The 14,866-nt window shown below is 46.0% G+C and overlaps 3 protein-coding genes across 3 annotated transcripts; 2 read left to right on the top strand and 1 right to left on the bottom strand.

Moving 5' to 3' along the window:
- Nucleotides 1–2,520: 2,520 nt before the first annotated feature.
- Nucleotides 2,521–3,576, top strand: PFLUO_LOCUS8990 (uncharacterized protein; the record flags this gene model as incomplete). Its single annotated transcript, XM_073786770.1, has 2 exons — nucleotides 2,521–2,596; nucleotides 2,654–3,576. 2 exons carry the CDS (start codon nucleotides 2,521–2,523, stop codon nucleotides 3,574–3,576), a joined length of 999 nt encoding a protein of 332 aa, XP_073642993.1.
- A 1,007-nt stretch (nucleotides 3,577–4,583) lies between these two features.
- PFLUO_LOCUS8991 (uncharacterized protein) lies at nucleotides 4,584–6,387 on the bottom strand (the record flags this gene model as incomplete). The annotated part of the gene is made up of 5 exons (XM_073786771.1): nucleotides 4,584–4,778; nucleotides 4,850–4,943; nucleotides 5,212–5,951; nucleotides 6,015–6,100; nucleotides 6,159–6,387. 5 exons carry the CDS (start codon nucleotides 6,385–6,387, stop codon nucleotides 4,584–4,586), a joined length of 1,344 nt encoding a protein of 447 aa, XP_073642994.1.
- A 4,735-nt stretch (nucleotides 6,388–11,122) lies between these two features.
- Nucleotides 11,123–12,465, top strand: PFLUO_LOCUS8992 (uncharacterized protein; the record flags this gene model as incomplete). Its single annotated transcript, XM_073786772.1, has 2 exons — nucleotides 11,123–11,708; nucleotides 11,867–12,465. 2 exons carry the CDS (start codon nucleotides 11,123–11,125, stop codon nucleotides 12,463–12,465), a joined length of 1,185 nt encoding a protein of 394 aa, XP_073642995.1.
- Between the last annotated feature and the right edge of the window lie 2,401 nt (nucleotides 12,466–14,866).

Here is a 14,866-nt window from a genome sequence, read left to right on the forward strand (position 1 = left end):
GTTTGGGGTGGAAGACCCAACTTCATTCCCAACCCGCTCAAAACATGCCCCCTAAGACTAAGTTTGAGTGTCATTTTAGTTTCTTTGCTTGAATGACAGGCTGCTTCAAATTTACTCGACTGTCGTGTGAACCGACAGTCGACTTTCTTTTCTTACAAAAAGACCCAATTCGGTCTCTCGTCCCTCCATCCTTCTTGCAAGGCTTTCAGCCGTGTAATATAATAACTAGTTGTCCACCCCAGATCTCTTTCAATCTCCTCTAGTAGCTGCAAAACCACTTCCACGTCATGCCACTTCTCGAATACCTGTCCGGCTACGGAAAGAGGTTGCACCGAGTGTACGCGCACTGGGCTCGGAGGGTTAGATAGGGCAATGCCACATATCTCTCGCGCGTGGAGAAGTGCCTCACGCTCTCCACGCCGGTAGGCATGTAAGCGGGCAGAGACAGTGTTCCGAACGGCCGTTGATTCCTGTGGCTGATTGACGAGTAGCAGTATAGCAGCCATGTGATAGCTCTGCATTGCTCCAGCGCAAATGGGAGCTTCATACCAGATCTGCTCGAATTTCGCTACCGGACTAGATATCGCAGAGCCATCGCATCTTGTCACGCTAGTCCGAGCGCTTGGAGTAAAACTGGACGGTAGACTCTCACGCCACCTCTGAAGCTCTGCCACAAGCAAGGCCCACCGGTCCAATAGTTGCTCTTGTGTAACACCAATGAGGGGTCTCTGCTGGCGCGACAGAGCATAGTTCTCTGGGTACAATGCATCCCCTGACGTGACGTAATTGACAATTTTCCCAAGGAGCCAGTGTATCTCATTGCTCCTTGTATCTTCGACAACCTCAGCGGCGGTTAGGATCTCTTCTGTGCCACTAGTATTCAACGATATGAGTAGGCCATTGGCATCGGTCGCGAGACCTGCATTCTTCCATAGCTGAACATCATTCACGTCGAGCCTGGTCGGTGTTTCGCTGACAACTAGCAGATATCAGCTCGGCTGATCAACTGGTGACCGGGACAAAACTTAGGAGGCACACACAAGCACAAAGAAGGTCCTGTCGAGCGAGACTCCAGAACACTGGCCCTGATATAGATGCACGATGGAGGGTAGATGATGAAGGCGATGGCGAATCCGACTCAGGTGGGGGGACAAAGAGAGGAAGTGCACTAAGATGGGCTCTCCAAGCTTTCCCAGGAGATTCCATCAAGTCATACGTGCACAGTATTGCTATGGCTGCGAATAGTTCCTCCCTGTCTGGGCCATCGGTCGCAAAACGATGCAGTTGCACAGCAGACTTCAATCGACTAATGGTGTCATGGTAGTATTTGGCAGACAGGAAATGCCAGTCGGTATTTTCGTCGAAAGCCAATAATACGGCAGAGTTCTGATAGCCTAAATCCGGCATCCCATTACTGAGGATGCGTTGCAAATGTCTGAGGTGCCTCGCGGCGAGGGCGCAGGCGGCAGATTTCAGGACCGGCTTCGTGACGGCCATGAGCGGAACTTTTTTGGAGAAGTAGGCGTTGGTATCGAAAACATCCATCCTGTGATGAAGTGAGAAAGTTGCTCTACGCGATATGAGTCTCGGAATATGAACCATTGACCAGGGCCTTCCCCGAAGTGTCGTAGTAATCGCAGGGCGATGATGTTTTCTCTTTCCAGGAACTCAGAGTTGATGAGAGAGGTCGTGTCAGCTTGAGCCGCAGGCGTAGGGAGCGAAAGGATTTGGCGTTGAGAGTTGTTGCCTTCAAGATATGTCTCTAGATGCTGATCACTGAATGTTGTCGTGTAGGTCTCTCGACTTGATGTGGCGAAAGATGCCGGATAATCGAAGGTGTAAGGATCGTCGACCAGGATGAAGGTTACTGTGAACATAACATCAGCCACCGTATCCCCGGTAGTAGAGATGCAATCGGACCGACAGTCTTTGGGTACGTCAAGCCAGACCTGATCATCTCCGTTCTGTTTCCTGCAACCGGACAGCGACCGGATCTCGACGTTACGAAATACAACCCTTTCCTTGAAGACACATACACGCGAACTCTTTGAGCAATTTCCACATCGGGGCTTCGACTCATCACACTTCAGCTTTCGAATACGGCAGGTGAGGCTGTGCTCCGTTTCAGCTCCATGACTTGGCCCTCTTGAGGCGATACGAACCATCCAGAGTAGGACCGCATAGTCCAGTTATTTGCAACACCAAAAGAATTCACAAGCGTGCCGAGCTGCGACTTCATACAAGGATTATTCGAGTGAATACAACGGCAAGATGGCCGAGGATGATGCCAAAAGCAAGGAACGTGTGGGGTGAGGGAGCCGAGCCCTGAGTGCCCGGTGCGGCCAATAGAGAACAATAAAAGACCGGGAGCCGAGCCCGATGTACAAGGGTGGGCCTCGTTCGATCATTTTGGAAAGGGAGCCGACCTCGAAATCCGTTTAAAAGAAGCATGTACCTTTCGTTATTCATACATAGCGAACATTTTTGTACGTAGCTTCATCTCGGCCACAACGTTTGAACATGACCTGCTCTACCACCTCAGAAGGACCGTTCTTAGTTTCCGGCAGAACAGCCATTGTCACCGGCGCCGGATCTGGTAAGTATACATTTGGGAGGATAAAGACGCAGTTCGATCACTAAGACAAGTCTCCAGGTATCAACCTCGCCTTCACGAGACTACTTCTGTCTCGAGGGTGCAATGTCGTTCTGGCGGACCTGTCTCTGCGGCCGGAAGCGAAAGACCTTCTCACTCGTTACCATTCCAAAGATGCGTCGCCTCGCGCTGTTTTCATCGAAACCGATGTGACTTCTTGGCCGGCTCTCGTCCGCATGTTTGACACTGCACTTGCTGAGTTTGGCGATTTCGACATGGTCTGTCCTGGAGCCGGCATATACGAGCCGCACTGGTCTAGCTTTTGGCTACCCCCTGAATCCACAGAGAGCAAAGACGATCCTAATTCTGGACACTATGCTCTGCTAGACATTAACTTGACACATCCCGTCAGGACAACCCAGATCGCCATTTCACACTGGTTGCATCCTCGGCCGATTCAAGGACAGAAGCTCCCAACGGCGGCGTCATCCCGCAACCCCAAGCGTATCATCCATATTGCATCTGTGGCCTCTCAAGTGCCCGTCTTTAGGGCTCCACTTTACGGAGCATCCAAGTTCGCCATTCAAGGTTTCGTACGGTGTCTTTCGCAGCTTGAACCGTTGTTTGGGATCCGCGTCAACGCAGTCGCCCCTGGATTGGTCCAGACGCCTATCTGGACCGAGCATCCAGAAAAATTGATCAACTTGGATTCTTCTCGGGATGCCTGGATTACCCCTCTGGAAGTTGCAGAGGCCATGTTGAATTGTGTTGAGAGTGAATCGAGGGTTGGCGGTACAGTGGTCGAGGTCGGCGCAAGGCGCACGCGAGAAATTGCTGTTTTCAACGATCCAGGGCCCGACCCACGTCCAGAAGCAGGAATGATGTCAAGTAACGGAGCTGCTGGAAATGAGGAGGTGAAGAAATGGTTGCAGGATGAGACAGTTTGGGGCTGGCCGATGACAGAGAAGGCCGCGATAAGCTAGAAGAATAGTACGAGAATTGTCAATTAGGAAAGTGTTATTATAAATCGCGAGGCCATATTTTATCATACGCTTATCGTAAGAACGGTGTGACTCTTGGCCTAGATAATCTGATCCAACGTGGTTCATTACTAAAGAATATTCCTTATGGCGACATCGTTGAGCGCGCAGCTCGTTCGAACGATTACAACGTACGGTTAAGCTAGTAAACCCATCAAGGTGCTTCTTGTCGAGAGGTCCGAGGTAGGGTCAATAGGCTCTATCGCGAATCTTACGACAGAAGCGAATTTGAAAAATTCAAGTGGTTGTTCTAGAATGGAGCCTCTTTGGATATCTTTGCCGAAACTGTCTCCAACGTTCCTAGCCGACGTGGTCTAAGGATAGTCTATGCTCTACGTTATCACCGCGAGCGTTTGATGACGGTCCTTAGGGCGGGAGACATCCCCTACACTTCTAACAAATTTTCTTAGAGCGTTATAGCCGAGTACAACAATATTAGATATGGTACTACAAGCTTTTTAATTTGATTAAGCAATGTTTTGGAACTATCATACAATCCATGTATAAGACACGAGTCTAGGCAGGTTCATACTACATCGATACCGAGGAAAATCAAGCTAGCAGAGGGTTCTTTAGAAAGTTCTTATATTAGGAAGTAACCATATCTGGAATAATGTACTATGCAATTAGGGTTTGAAAGAGCACCTCTAAGTTACCAACATGGAATGCGAACCTGAGCGGGACTGTACAGCAACGTACTATACATAATTCGCAATAGGAGATTCGATAATCAATGAGCACTCAGATAGCTGGATTTATATGTATTCATACATTAAGTAGGTAGGTATCTTGGCTTAACCCGGCGCCTCGCCGAAGTTTATTATATATCTCTATCTACTACACCATAATGCTAGGTGACGGTAAATCGGGCGCCGAAATGGCTACAAATAATAATGAGCGAGACGTAAAAACCAAGCTTTTTGAATCGATAGTAAAAATCCTCCCGAGAATCAACCCGCAATGGAGCGACGCCGAATCTTGCAGGGCCATCCCCACGGCGAGATCGAGAAATGATTCGTCCACTCCCACTCTTTCTTCGGATCCACTTGCTCAAATTCAAAGTCCCGAATCAGGGTGGCAGCAAGCTTGCTGATTTGGAAGTGAGCGAGATTGCGCCCAGTGCACTGTCTGTATCCAGCTCCCCACTATATCAGGAGCACATGACCATTAGTTGACGCTGTTGAATTGGAAAGCGGTACTGAACATAGTCACTTACGTGAATCAGGAATGAGTCCATTCTTTGCGTATTACCCTGAAGCCAGCGGTCTGGGTTGAAGGTGTTGCAGTCTTCGCCGAACAGCGTGGGGTTTCTGTGAAAAACCCAGGGATTGATGCTCAGAATAACCTAAAGTTGCCAGAGTTATGATCTGGTTCATCTAAGGAATGAGGGGATCTTACGCCCTCGGGGAAATATCTGCCACCTATAGTGATTCCACTTTTTGGTACCACACGAGGGAGGGGACTAGGAACAACAGAGTGAAATCGGTAAGTCTCTTTCATCTATACATCAGTGTTAGCATAAGAGTATGACGAGGAAAGACAGAACGGGCACTTGCACAAGCTTGAAGGAATGGCAACTTCTTCGCCTCATTGTATTGAATAACAGGCGAAAGTTCCCCGCGAGCCTGGGCAGTGTCAAGCTCCTCACGTAGTCGACGAAGGTGCTTAGGGTAATGAAGTAGCCAGTAGAAAAGACATTGCGTCGTGGCACCGACGGTGTCTGCTCCTGCAGCGACATTAACGGCAGCAGCAGCGAATATCTCGTTCTCAGCCATGCGGTCGGGATACTTGGCACGGGTGTCGAGCCATTGTTGCATCATATCTTTTCGCACCTTGGGGTTCTCTTTTCGCATTTTAACCGCAGCAAGAGAGGTATCAAAGATATGCGAGGAAGGCTGGATTCCCAGCCGGCTAAGGAGCGGGTTACCCAGTGTCAGGTTATGGAACCAGGTATAGTGACCCATGACTGAGACATATAAAGCCAAGGCTCTAGTGTTTGCGATGGCATTTCCAACGTCCGTGCCAGTTTGAACAAAGCCAAAAGATTTCGAAAAGGTGACCTCGCCCACGACGTCAAATGCAAAATAGGTAAACCAATGGTTTAATTCAATCGGGGTGCCGGAATTGCAGTGCTCGTCCACGTGCTTAATGAAGAGCTCTAAGACTGCATCGACATATGGCTCGGATTGGATGATGTTGGAAAGAGTGTAGCCCGAGGCAACGTTGCGGCTTTTCTCTAGGTGTCGTTGAGGATCCAGTTCTGCCATCTGGTTGACATAGTGGTAGTCTGGAAAACTGAAAATGGCATACCAAGGGCCCTGAAGTATAGAATCTTGAAATCAGGGACACGTCAGGTCATGTTCCAAGAAAGTATCATTTACCTTCGCAATGTTGGCATGGAGAAGTTGTCTCACTGCATCCGGATGAGAGACGCTGACTTCATTATCCCGAATGCGAACGAAATATCCTGTTACACACCGTCAAAAGATCAAACCTCGTATTTTTGAGGATTTCGGATTTCATACCATGCTTCTTGTGGAGATTGATGGTCTCTGCTTCGATGTGGCCTTTCCATAGCTGATACACCACCCACAGACTAGAGAAAGACCCCCAAAATGGGCCGGGGATATCCTTGATTGACGTTGCGTATCGTCGAAAAAGGACACGGGCAACAACGAAGCTGACGAGGATCGAAGCACAAACAAGGCGTAGATTCAGCGACGCAATCATTTCAGGTACCAAGAAAAGGACCATGTTGAACTGAACACGTTCGCCCTGGAAACCAGAAGGCCACAGTTGGAAGGTGAAGGACGGGGGAGGGGGCCTTTAATGTTCTGGTAAGCGTGTCAATGAGGGGTTGCAATTATATGCCGCTTATCACGCTAATGAGGATATCGCTGGTCGCTTAGAAGATTGGGCACAACATAGGGGCATTGCCACACCATTGAGGTTCTATTCGTCAATTCCCCCGGGTAATGAGTCCTCCATTTGTGACGGCTACTCCCTGCTGCGCAAGAGTGCTCGTGTCTAATCAATGCAGCATCGGCTCCTTCTTGACCTTCTTCCTTAGCCGTTCCGACCGGGCGCGTTTGACAGCGATGGCATGATCCAACTATGATAAATTGTGCGCCAATGCGAGTCTCCAACTTCCCTAGATTGCCAAGCGGGAAATGTGTTGACTGGTGCGATTAGGGTATCACTACCAACAGTGAGAAGCATGGCCGGCACATATTCCACCCATACCGTGGTTAGTCGATGACTGCTTTAATCCTTGTAAATTTCGGGGCTGAGGATTCGACCCAAATTTGCCATTTAGGCCACCGTCGGCAGTAACGGCAGCTCACCGCACGGGTTTAACGCCCGCTCCCACCTCGACCCGGGACGTACGGTGTGGCCATATCCGGGTTAGCGTGCTACGCTATACATAAATACCTCGCTGGTACTTGAGTTTTAGGGGCTAGCTATTATGTGGAAAAGCAAAAAAAGCGTATTCGCTAGTAATTATGTGTATGTGATTTGTTTGTAGATCTTCCGGATGATAAGAATTCCGCTAGAGAGGTGCCTTGTAAGGTCGAGACATCTGTAGTAGTAGAGGACCGTGACGACGATTCTACTGTCTATGGACCTGATTCTCCTCTTCGCGACTTACTTCGTAAGCGCAAGGGAGATTTTATTTTCAGAAGCTTTAGACTCATAGCTTGATCTTGGTCTAATTTTTCGTCGCGAATGACCGCTAAACATGCATTTACCCACCCCCTCGATACTATCATCTAGTTGTCTCCTTACACGAAGAATTCCAACAACGTATCACTTTGTGGCTGTGTGTAGATTTTAACTATATATTATAGAATAACCATTTCAAGGTTTAGTATTTAAATTTCGAACTTGAAATTGAGAGAACGAAGATTCGACGACAAAAGAACAAGGTTGAGCATGGTCAACCTAAGCGTAGAGTTAGAGGAAAGAAAGGATAGGAGAGACGAAACTAACGAGATTTGTATGAAGAATTGATATACTTTTGTTCAGGTTGTGTGATTTTACTATAATAAGCTAGTCTTGAATTTGCCTTAGATACGTTTCCCTTTCGGTTGCGCGCAATTATTATTTTTGGACTTGTCACAGAATGGCATTTGTTGTCTTTGCCTTGAATCCTACGATGGCCAACCCCTTTTCAGCCTACGCCATGTCTGCTCTGTTTGGCTCCGCCGTCGTTCTTTGCTGGATTTTATTTTGGACCCCACGAGATTCATCCCCCATGTTTTCGGTTCCTGACACATCAAAGTATCATCTCAGCCAATAAAGGTAAATAAACCTACGCTAAGGGATTTAAACAAGAAAAACTTTATGTACTTAGCCTCTAATTTAAGTGAAGATCGTCGTCGAGGTGTGATTTGATACCGTAATACAGAGGCGTACCTGATTGAGCTAAAAACAAGCACAAGCATTGCCCTGTGAGACCGCTGGGTGAAGATCGCACCATATTGGTTTACGAGAACTCAACCTGCCAAGAGATTAGCCAAGAGACTACGTCTGCAACCATCACCATGCCATTGGTTAAGCGCCGACTAGTTCCGTTGGGATGCAGCTGCGGTCTCTGCACTATTTCTGAACCAGCCAAATTTTGCCATACAATCTTACGTTCACAATACGATTTAGCTATTATGGGACTATCCCAAGATAAAGATGATGTGGTAGGCGCGAGGATATGCCAGAGAGACCACTTCTAATGCCAATGGATTGGGAGACCTGGATTGAGCATGGTTGCTGAAGAAAGCCTCAAAAAACTGATTGAGGTATCGCGGTCGTTGGCAAATCATAATAATATATTAGTCCAGATGAATTCGGGGACTGGGATCGGCATACGTCGGTCAGGCACGCGACACTACTACAGCCAAGCATTTTCGCGACGACATAGCCAATCTGTGAGGGTCAAGTTGAATTAGACTATGTGCACTTCACAGCCTCCAGGGGGCCCTATTCCTGGATACTGTAACCCCAAATGTGTCCCAGCTCTCCGCTAGGCGAAGGCTGACGCAGGACTCCTTTGACCATAGGGGCCCATTTCTAAACTTCTATAAAATGGGCTTTATTCCTGCACCAGGGAAAAAGCGTCTACATTTTCGTACTTTGAACGTACTTTTCTTTAGTCCCAAGAATTCATTATTCGCTCGTCTTCTATTTCAATAACACTTTCCCTGTCGACCTGGAACTATCCTTGGCATTTAAATCATGCAATACGCAGGGCTAGTGTCTTTGCTAGGTGTGTCTTACCATTCGATTATCCAGATGTTTGGGTCTTTTTTAAATGATTCTAACATCTATTCTCAGCTTTCGGGGCTGCAGCCCTTCCCGGTCACCATGTACCGCGGTCTATTACCGGGGTCTCAGCTGCAGAACCCCCAACCGCCACGGAAATACCACAGCACATTGCTGAAGTTGCGTTAGAGACCCCCACCGCCACGACTTCGACGACATCAGTGACCACACTTGCACTGTCGGAGCTCATCGCTGAGGCAACGAAGCTCTGTGATCCCATGCAGATGAACAAGGACAAATGGAACTATTTCCAAATGGACTATTGGCTTGGATTCTTGTAAGTACTGCTGTTAATACATTTGGAGAATCATGGGACGTCGAGATCATGTTCCTCGACAATCTCTCTACCTTTGTCGGGCAACTCAATGGTTGGCCCTATGATAGCCACATGGGGCCCATAGACTCAACTTAGCCCTTTCTATACTTGTTGATAATTAGAAACCCAATCTTAGCTATATTCTTCGCATCGAATGGTTTAGTTAAAGAGTATGTTCCTTAGCTTTTTAGAGCCTTTCATTGCCCTATGAATAGTAATAGAAAAACGTACTATTGTTCGTAATCGAAGAACATTACCGAAATGGTTATTAGGTTTCTCTCCAGCTATTACTAACTAGAATCTAAGAGCGCTAATAAAGCACGGAACTAGCGTAGCGAAGGTTTGCGCTGTCGGCAGCCAACTGGATGAGCATATTCAACAGAGTAGTGTATAGCTGCTATGTACTGTAGCGTGCTGCATAAGATCGATAGTTCAATGACAGGAGGAAAGACAGGTGCAAGGCATTGTTGATGGTGAGACACAAAATTGATGGTCGCTAGCAATCAACCACGAGACAAAACAAACACTGACGTTATAGGGAAGAGAGGGAAGCAGTGGAAAATTAACTGCCATTTCATCTAGAAAATCTGAGGTCAAAAATAGAGGGTAGGTAGAAGAGAGGGTCAAAAAGAAGCAGATTCTCCCCCCTTGTTGTTGGGCCCTCTCTTTTTGACTCTCTGTTTTCTAGTTGCTTGTCTATAGGCCTCCATTTCCCCTCACCTCCCTTTCCTGCTGCTGCTGTTAATCAGAGTGACTTTTTTTCCATTATCAGTTGCTCTTTCGCCGGCCAACACTTCCTCCCTCTCACTGACCCCCCCCCCCCCCCCCCCCCACACCCCCACACCCTCACCCCGCCATCGATTTCGTACTTGTCCATCCACAATGTCTGGCACTCTCTCACTAGTTGATCAACTATTTTCAGGACGAAAGGTCGAACGCAGCGCTTCAGCAACTGATAACCTGTGTTGAATAGCCGGTCGGATTCCAGTAGCACGAACCTCGTCAGCGTTGTTGATTCCCCGTCTCCTTCAATCGCCCATGTTTGTTGATGACTACGAATGCGATGACTACTTTGACAAGCTTGGTTGAGTATGTCACACTCTGGGGCTGTCTACACTACAGTCCGTCTCTGGTTTATCTTGCACGAAATGAGCCCCTCTACTGAGGGGTGAATCACGCTGCTTCCATCATGACGTGTTGGTCAGTTGGCCGTGTGCAAGGAAACAGGAAGTGTACCTAGTTGGTCCGTCTTCCGCATCCTGATCACCTGATCTCCAATCATGGAAACTAGGCGTCCAGGGCAATTTCCATATTGCAGAGTTTTCCCGCTTCTCTGCCCCTATAAATACTAGACAGGATAGATAGCCAGAATACCATCGCTCTCATCATTGTCAGACCTGACTACCAGGTAGTTTTACCAGTGGATGCGCCTATTATTCACTCCAAGAGGTTGTCCAAGCCAAGCGGCCCGTGTATGATCAGTACGAGCTAAATGTACAGGGAAAGACAAATACGACCCTGCCCTTACGGGTGTTGCATCAACCCAGCAGCCACTTTCCGTATTTTCTTCCCCTCACCAAAGCCGCCTGAAGGAAAAACCCGCTCCTCCTAGTCCTTAGTTGTAAGAGGAGTTGAAAGCCATGCGTATTTTAGGCATTTTGACCGGCCTGCTGGCTGGGATGAGGCTCCTGACCCCCGCACTGGCCATCGAGTTGGACATCACGAATGAGGGTAAGCGCGATCCCGGAACTCATCTCTCCTCCCTCCTTCCTCCCCCGTCTCTTTTTTGGCTAAGCACTCCAGCGATCGATGATAGATTCGGTCAAGAATGCAGCGAGTATAGCAACATGGGGCGCAATGTCATATTACGTCGGCAACGAAACGGGTCAGACCCCCGGCGTCATCCCTAATAAATGGTACGAAGGCTCGGTGCTGTTCTTGTGTGCCCTCTACTACTGGCATTTCACAGGCGACGCTACCTACAACGAGGAAGTCCGCGTCGGACTCGAGTGGCAATCCGGGGATAGCGACTTCCTGTCTAGCAACTGGTCGCAGTACATGGGCAATGACGACCAGTCATTTTGGGGGGTTGCCGCAATGACGGCCGCCGAGCTGAACCTCACAGAATACGGCCAGTACTCGTGGCTATCGCTTGCGCAGGGCGTGTTCAACACCCAGACCCAGGACCCAAGCAACTCGGGCTGGGATGACACGTCGTGCGGCGGCGGCGTACGCTGGCAGCAGTACAACTATATGAAAGGGTATACCATGAAGAATGCCATTTCGAATGGTCTATTGTTCCAGATCTCGGCTCGTCTCTACCGCTACACCAATGATCCAGACTATGCCACTTGGGCGGCGAAAATCTGGGACTGGTCGAATGAGTACTTGATCAACAACCAAACCTGGGAAATCGCCGATTCGGTTAATACTACCCAGGATTGTAAGGTGAAGGGCATAGGTGAAAATTCATACAACTATTCCTCATTTCTCATGGGGTTGGCCTATATGTATAACCATGTGCATTTATCCCTATCTACCTTACTCGCTTTTTGATTGACGATTAGATGGCCTAAACTAATGCACTACATTAGACTACAGGCGCTGCCCAGGCGAAATGGGAGGCAGCCATCTACGGGCTTGCCAACAAGACGCTAAATGAATTCTTCCCTACAAAGTATGGCGATATTGAATACGAGCCGACCTGCGATCCGTTCCCCACACAATGCTACGACGCAAACAACCTCGTGTTCAAGGGGCACACCTCTTCCTGGCTCGGCTTCACTGCGCTGCTAGTCCCTCAGATATATAAGGATATTATGAACCGGCTCCAAACGACCGCTAAAGCCGCTGCTGCTGCCTGCACCGGCCCCGGGCAAGACGGCAATCAGTGCGGGAGTGCTTGGTACCAGAGCAAGTATGACGGCCGCACTGGCATGGAGGAGCAGATCTCGGCTGCCGATCTCTTTTCCGTCAATATGATTCCTTTCATCCATAGCAGACCCCAGAAACACTTAGCGCCGTTGACCTCGACGACTGGTGGCTCGAGTACTAGTAACCCGAACGCGGGGATGAATGATAATACGCATAAAAAGCAGTTCGCGCCTGTAACTACGGGAGATCGAGTCGGCGCAGGCATTCTCACTGCTACTTTTGTGGTCGGTTTGATTGGCGGCGTGTCTTGGCTATTCACGGAATAGTGAAATTGTTTGGCGCAAGGGATTTCTTTTTTCATTGTCATGTATTCAATATTATGGATGCTACATAGTTGATCTATTATTTACTGATTGATTCACTTCTTTCTTTCATCTTCCTTACTTTCTTTTCTCCCATTTAGCTCAGACGTCGAGCTTTGGGATTTAAGAACGATGGCCTGGGTCTAGATCATACAGGACAGGTTTTTATATTCTTTCTCTCAGTAGCATAGGTGTAGGTAGACGACGGCTACTAAAGAGTCTAAGCAGTTGAGATGTTTGTCGATATAATTAAAAAGAATTATTTTAACTAGCTATTACTTGAAACGCTCGTCTAGTCTTTTCTCTTTATCGCTTAAGCAGAATACGTAGAATCTACTAGCAGCAAGGATATAACGGAATGTCAAGATACCACATCGAGGGCGAACGTTATCGAGGTAGCTTTAGTAATGACTTATCTAGTCTTCTTCCGTATAATATACTTTAGTATAGAGATAGTAGAATTAAATAAAGTTACGTTAAACGCGTTGATAGGCGCGCGTTCTAGTAGGCATTTCTTATATATGTCGAATATATGTGTATAAATTAGTCCTCATTAGTCCGCTCTAGGCGCGTATGTCTTGCCCTTCTAAGTGTTATAAGCAAAAAGAAAAGTAAACATGTAATAGTCAGGATTCCCTAGTAGTCACCTACCCAACTACTAACTAACCGGCGTATGGCTTGTCTACGGCTAGTAGTCGGGTAGGTATCGCCTAGGTGAGTTTAGGGTGAGAAGTAGGTAAGCGTCGCGCGACTAGGGGTAAGAAGGGTAAGTACGTAATAGATAAGGTGAGAATAGGGTAAGAAATCACCCTTAGTTATACGACTATAGTACTAACCCTCCTAGCTAAGCTTAAGTATAAGTTTATTAGTCTACCTATCTCTTCCTAAAATACTCGCTCTCTTAGTATCTATATATAGCTACTTAATAGAATAGGCTTTAGGCTAAACATCTTAAGTTCCCTTATTCTTAATTATTTAGCTAAACTACTAGATATTCGTAGTTCTAATACTAAGATTCTACTAGGATGCTTATTACTAAATATACTATAGTCTCTTTCTCTATCATTTAGCTTAAATAGACTAATATATTTCTAGACCCTAACCATCCCCCTAATAAAGACTACTATTTAAATGAATAAGACATAGGAATAAGTGTGATATAAGGGTTACGCTTAGCGTATACGATAAGAGTGACTTTATATAATTAATATAGCGTAGAACGTATATAGCGTAATACAAGCACAATATAAGCGCGCAATGGCTAACGAAAATTCCACGTATAGACGAGAATTAATGATCTTTACTCGTCTATCTCTTAGCTCTTTACTACTATAACAAATCTCTAGCTAAAACATTAGGAAGGAGTAGCTAGAAAATTGACTATAGTACATTATTTAGCGCTAACGATTTAGAAACGCCTCTAGTAGGTCATTAACTTTCTAAACAATAGTATATTTAATACGTTCTACTATAATCTATAGGAAAGCTATATAGATAATATAGTCTTAGCTATTAGAAACTATATATATAATAGACGTTAAACATAGTAATCTCATTAGGTTATGCCTTAGTATACTATAAAGGCTTAGACCGTTAGGGAAGAGTAATATTAGGGCTTCTTCGTATTAGTAGGCATAGAGATAATATAATAAATTAAGTAATAGAAAAATAAGCTAAGTTAGCAAAGTAATTATATATTCTCTATAGCGGGTATTAAGCCTAAATAATTAGTATAATATATACCCCCTTCTTATATGACTAAGTTACGTAATACTATACTAGTTTATAGATCTAAGTTCTAGGCCTTTATCTATTTCTTATTTATAGGTATCTACCTATAAGCTATATAGTAAGCTAACAAATAAGGTATTAGTAGGCTATAATAAACTAATAGGTAAGTAGTAAAATAAATATATATAGTTTCTAGTTAGGTATAGGTTTCTCTAGCAAAATCGTAGATAAGATATAATAATTAAATATAAGTCTATAGTACTAAAGATAGATTAGATCATATAGCTAAGTATACGTCTAGTTAAGTAGTAACGCTAGAGCTAATCATATATTCTACTAGACCTATATAAAGCGATCCTAGAAGGAAGAGCTAGGGATAGTCGATAAATCTCTCTAGTATATCTTTAGGTATCTTAAGCTTTTCTTTATAATATATACTTATTACTATAATTCTCTATATTCTATAGCTATAGACCTTACTAAGAGTAAGTTAGTACTCTAAAAGCTTTCTACTACCTATAAGGAAGTAGAGAGATATTAGTTAAGCGAGATTAATAGGTTCCTCTTAGACTTATATATAGGTTTATAGGCTGATTAATAATTAATCTCGTTGCTAACGTACGCTAAGGTTATT

This window comes from Penicillium psychrofluorescens (assembly GCF_964197705.1).
Source record: "Penicillium psychrofluorescens genome assembly, chromosome: 6".
Taxonomy (NCBI): Eukaryota; Fungi; Ascomycota; class Eurotiomycetes; order Eurotiales; family Aspergillaceae; genus Penicillium; species Penicillium psychrofluorescens.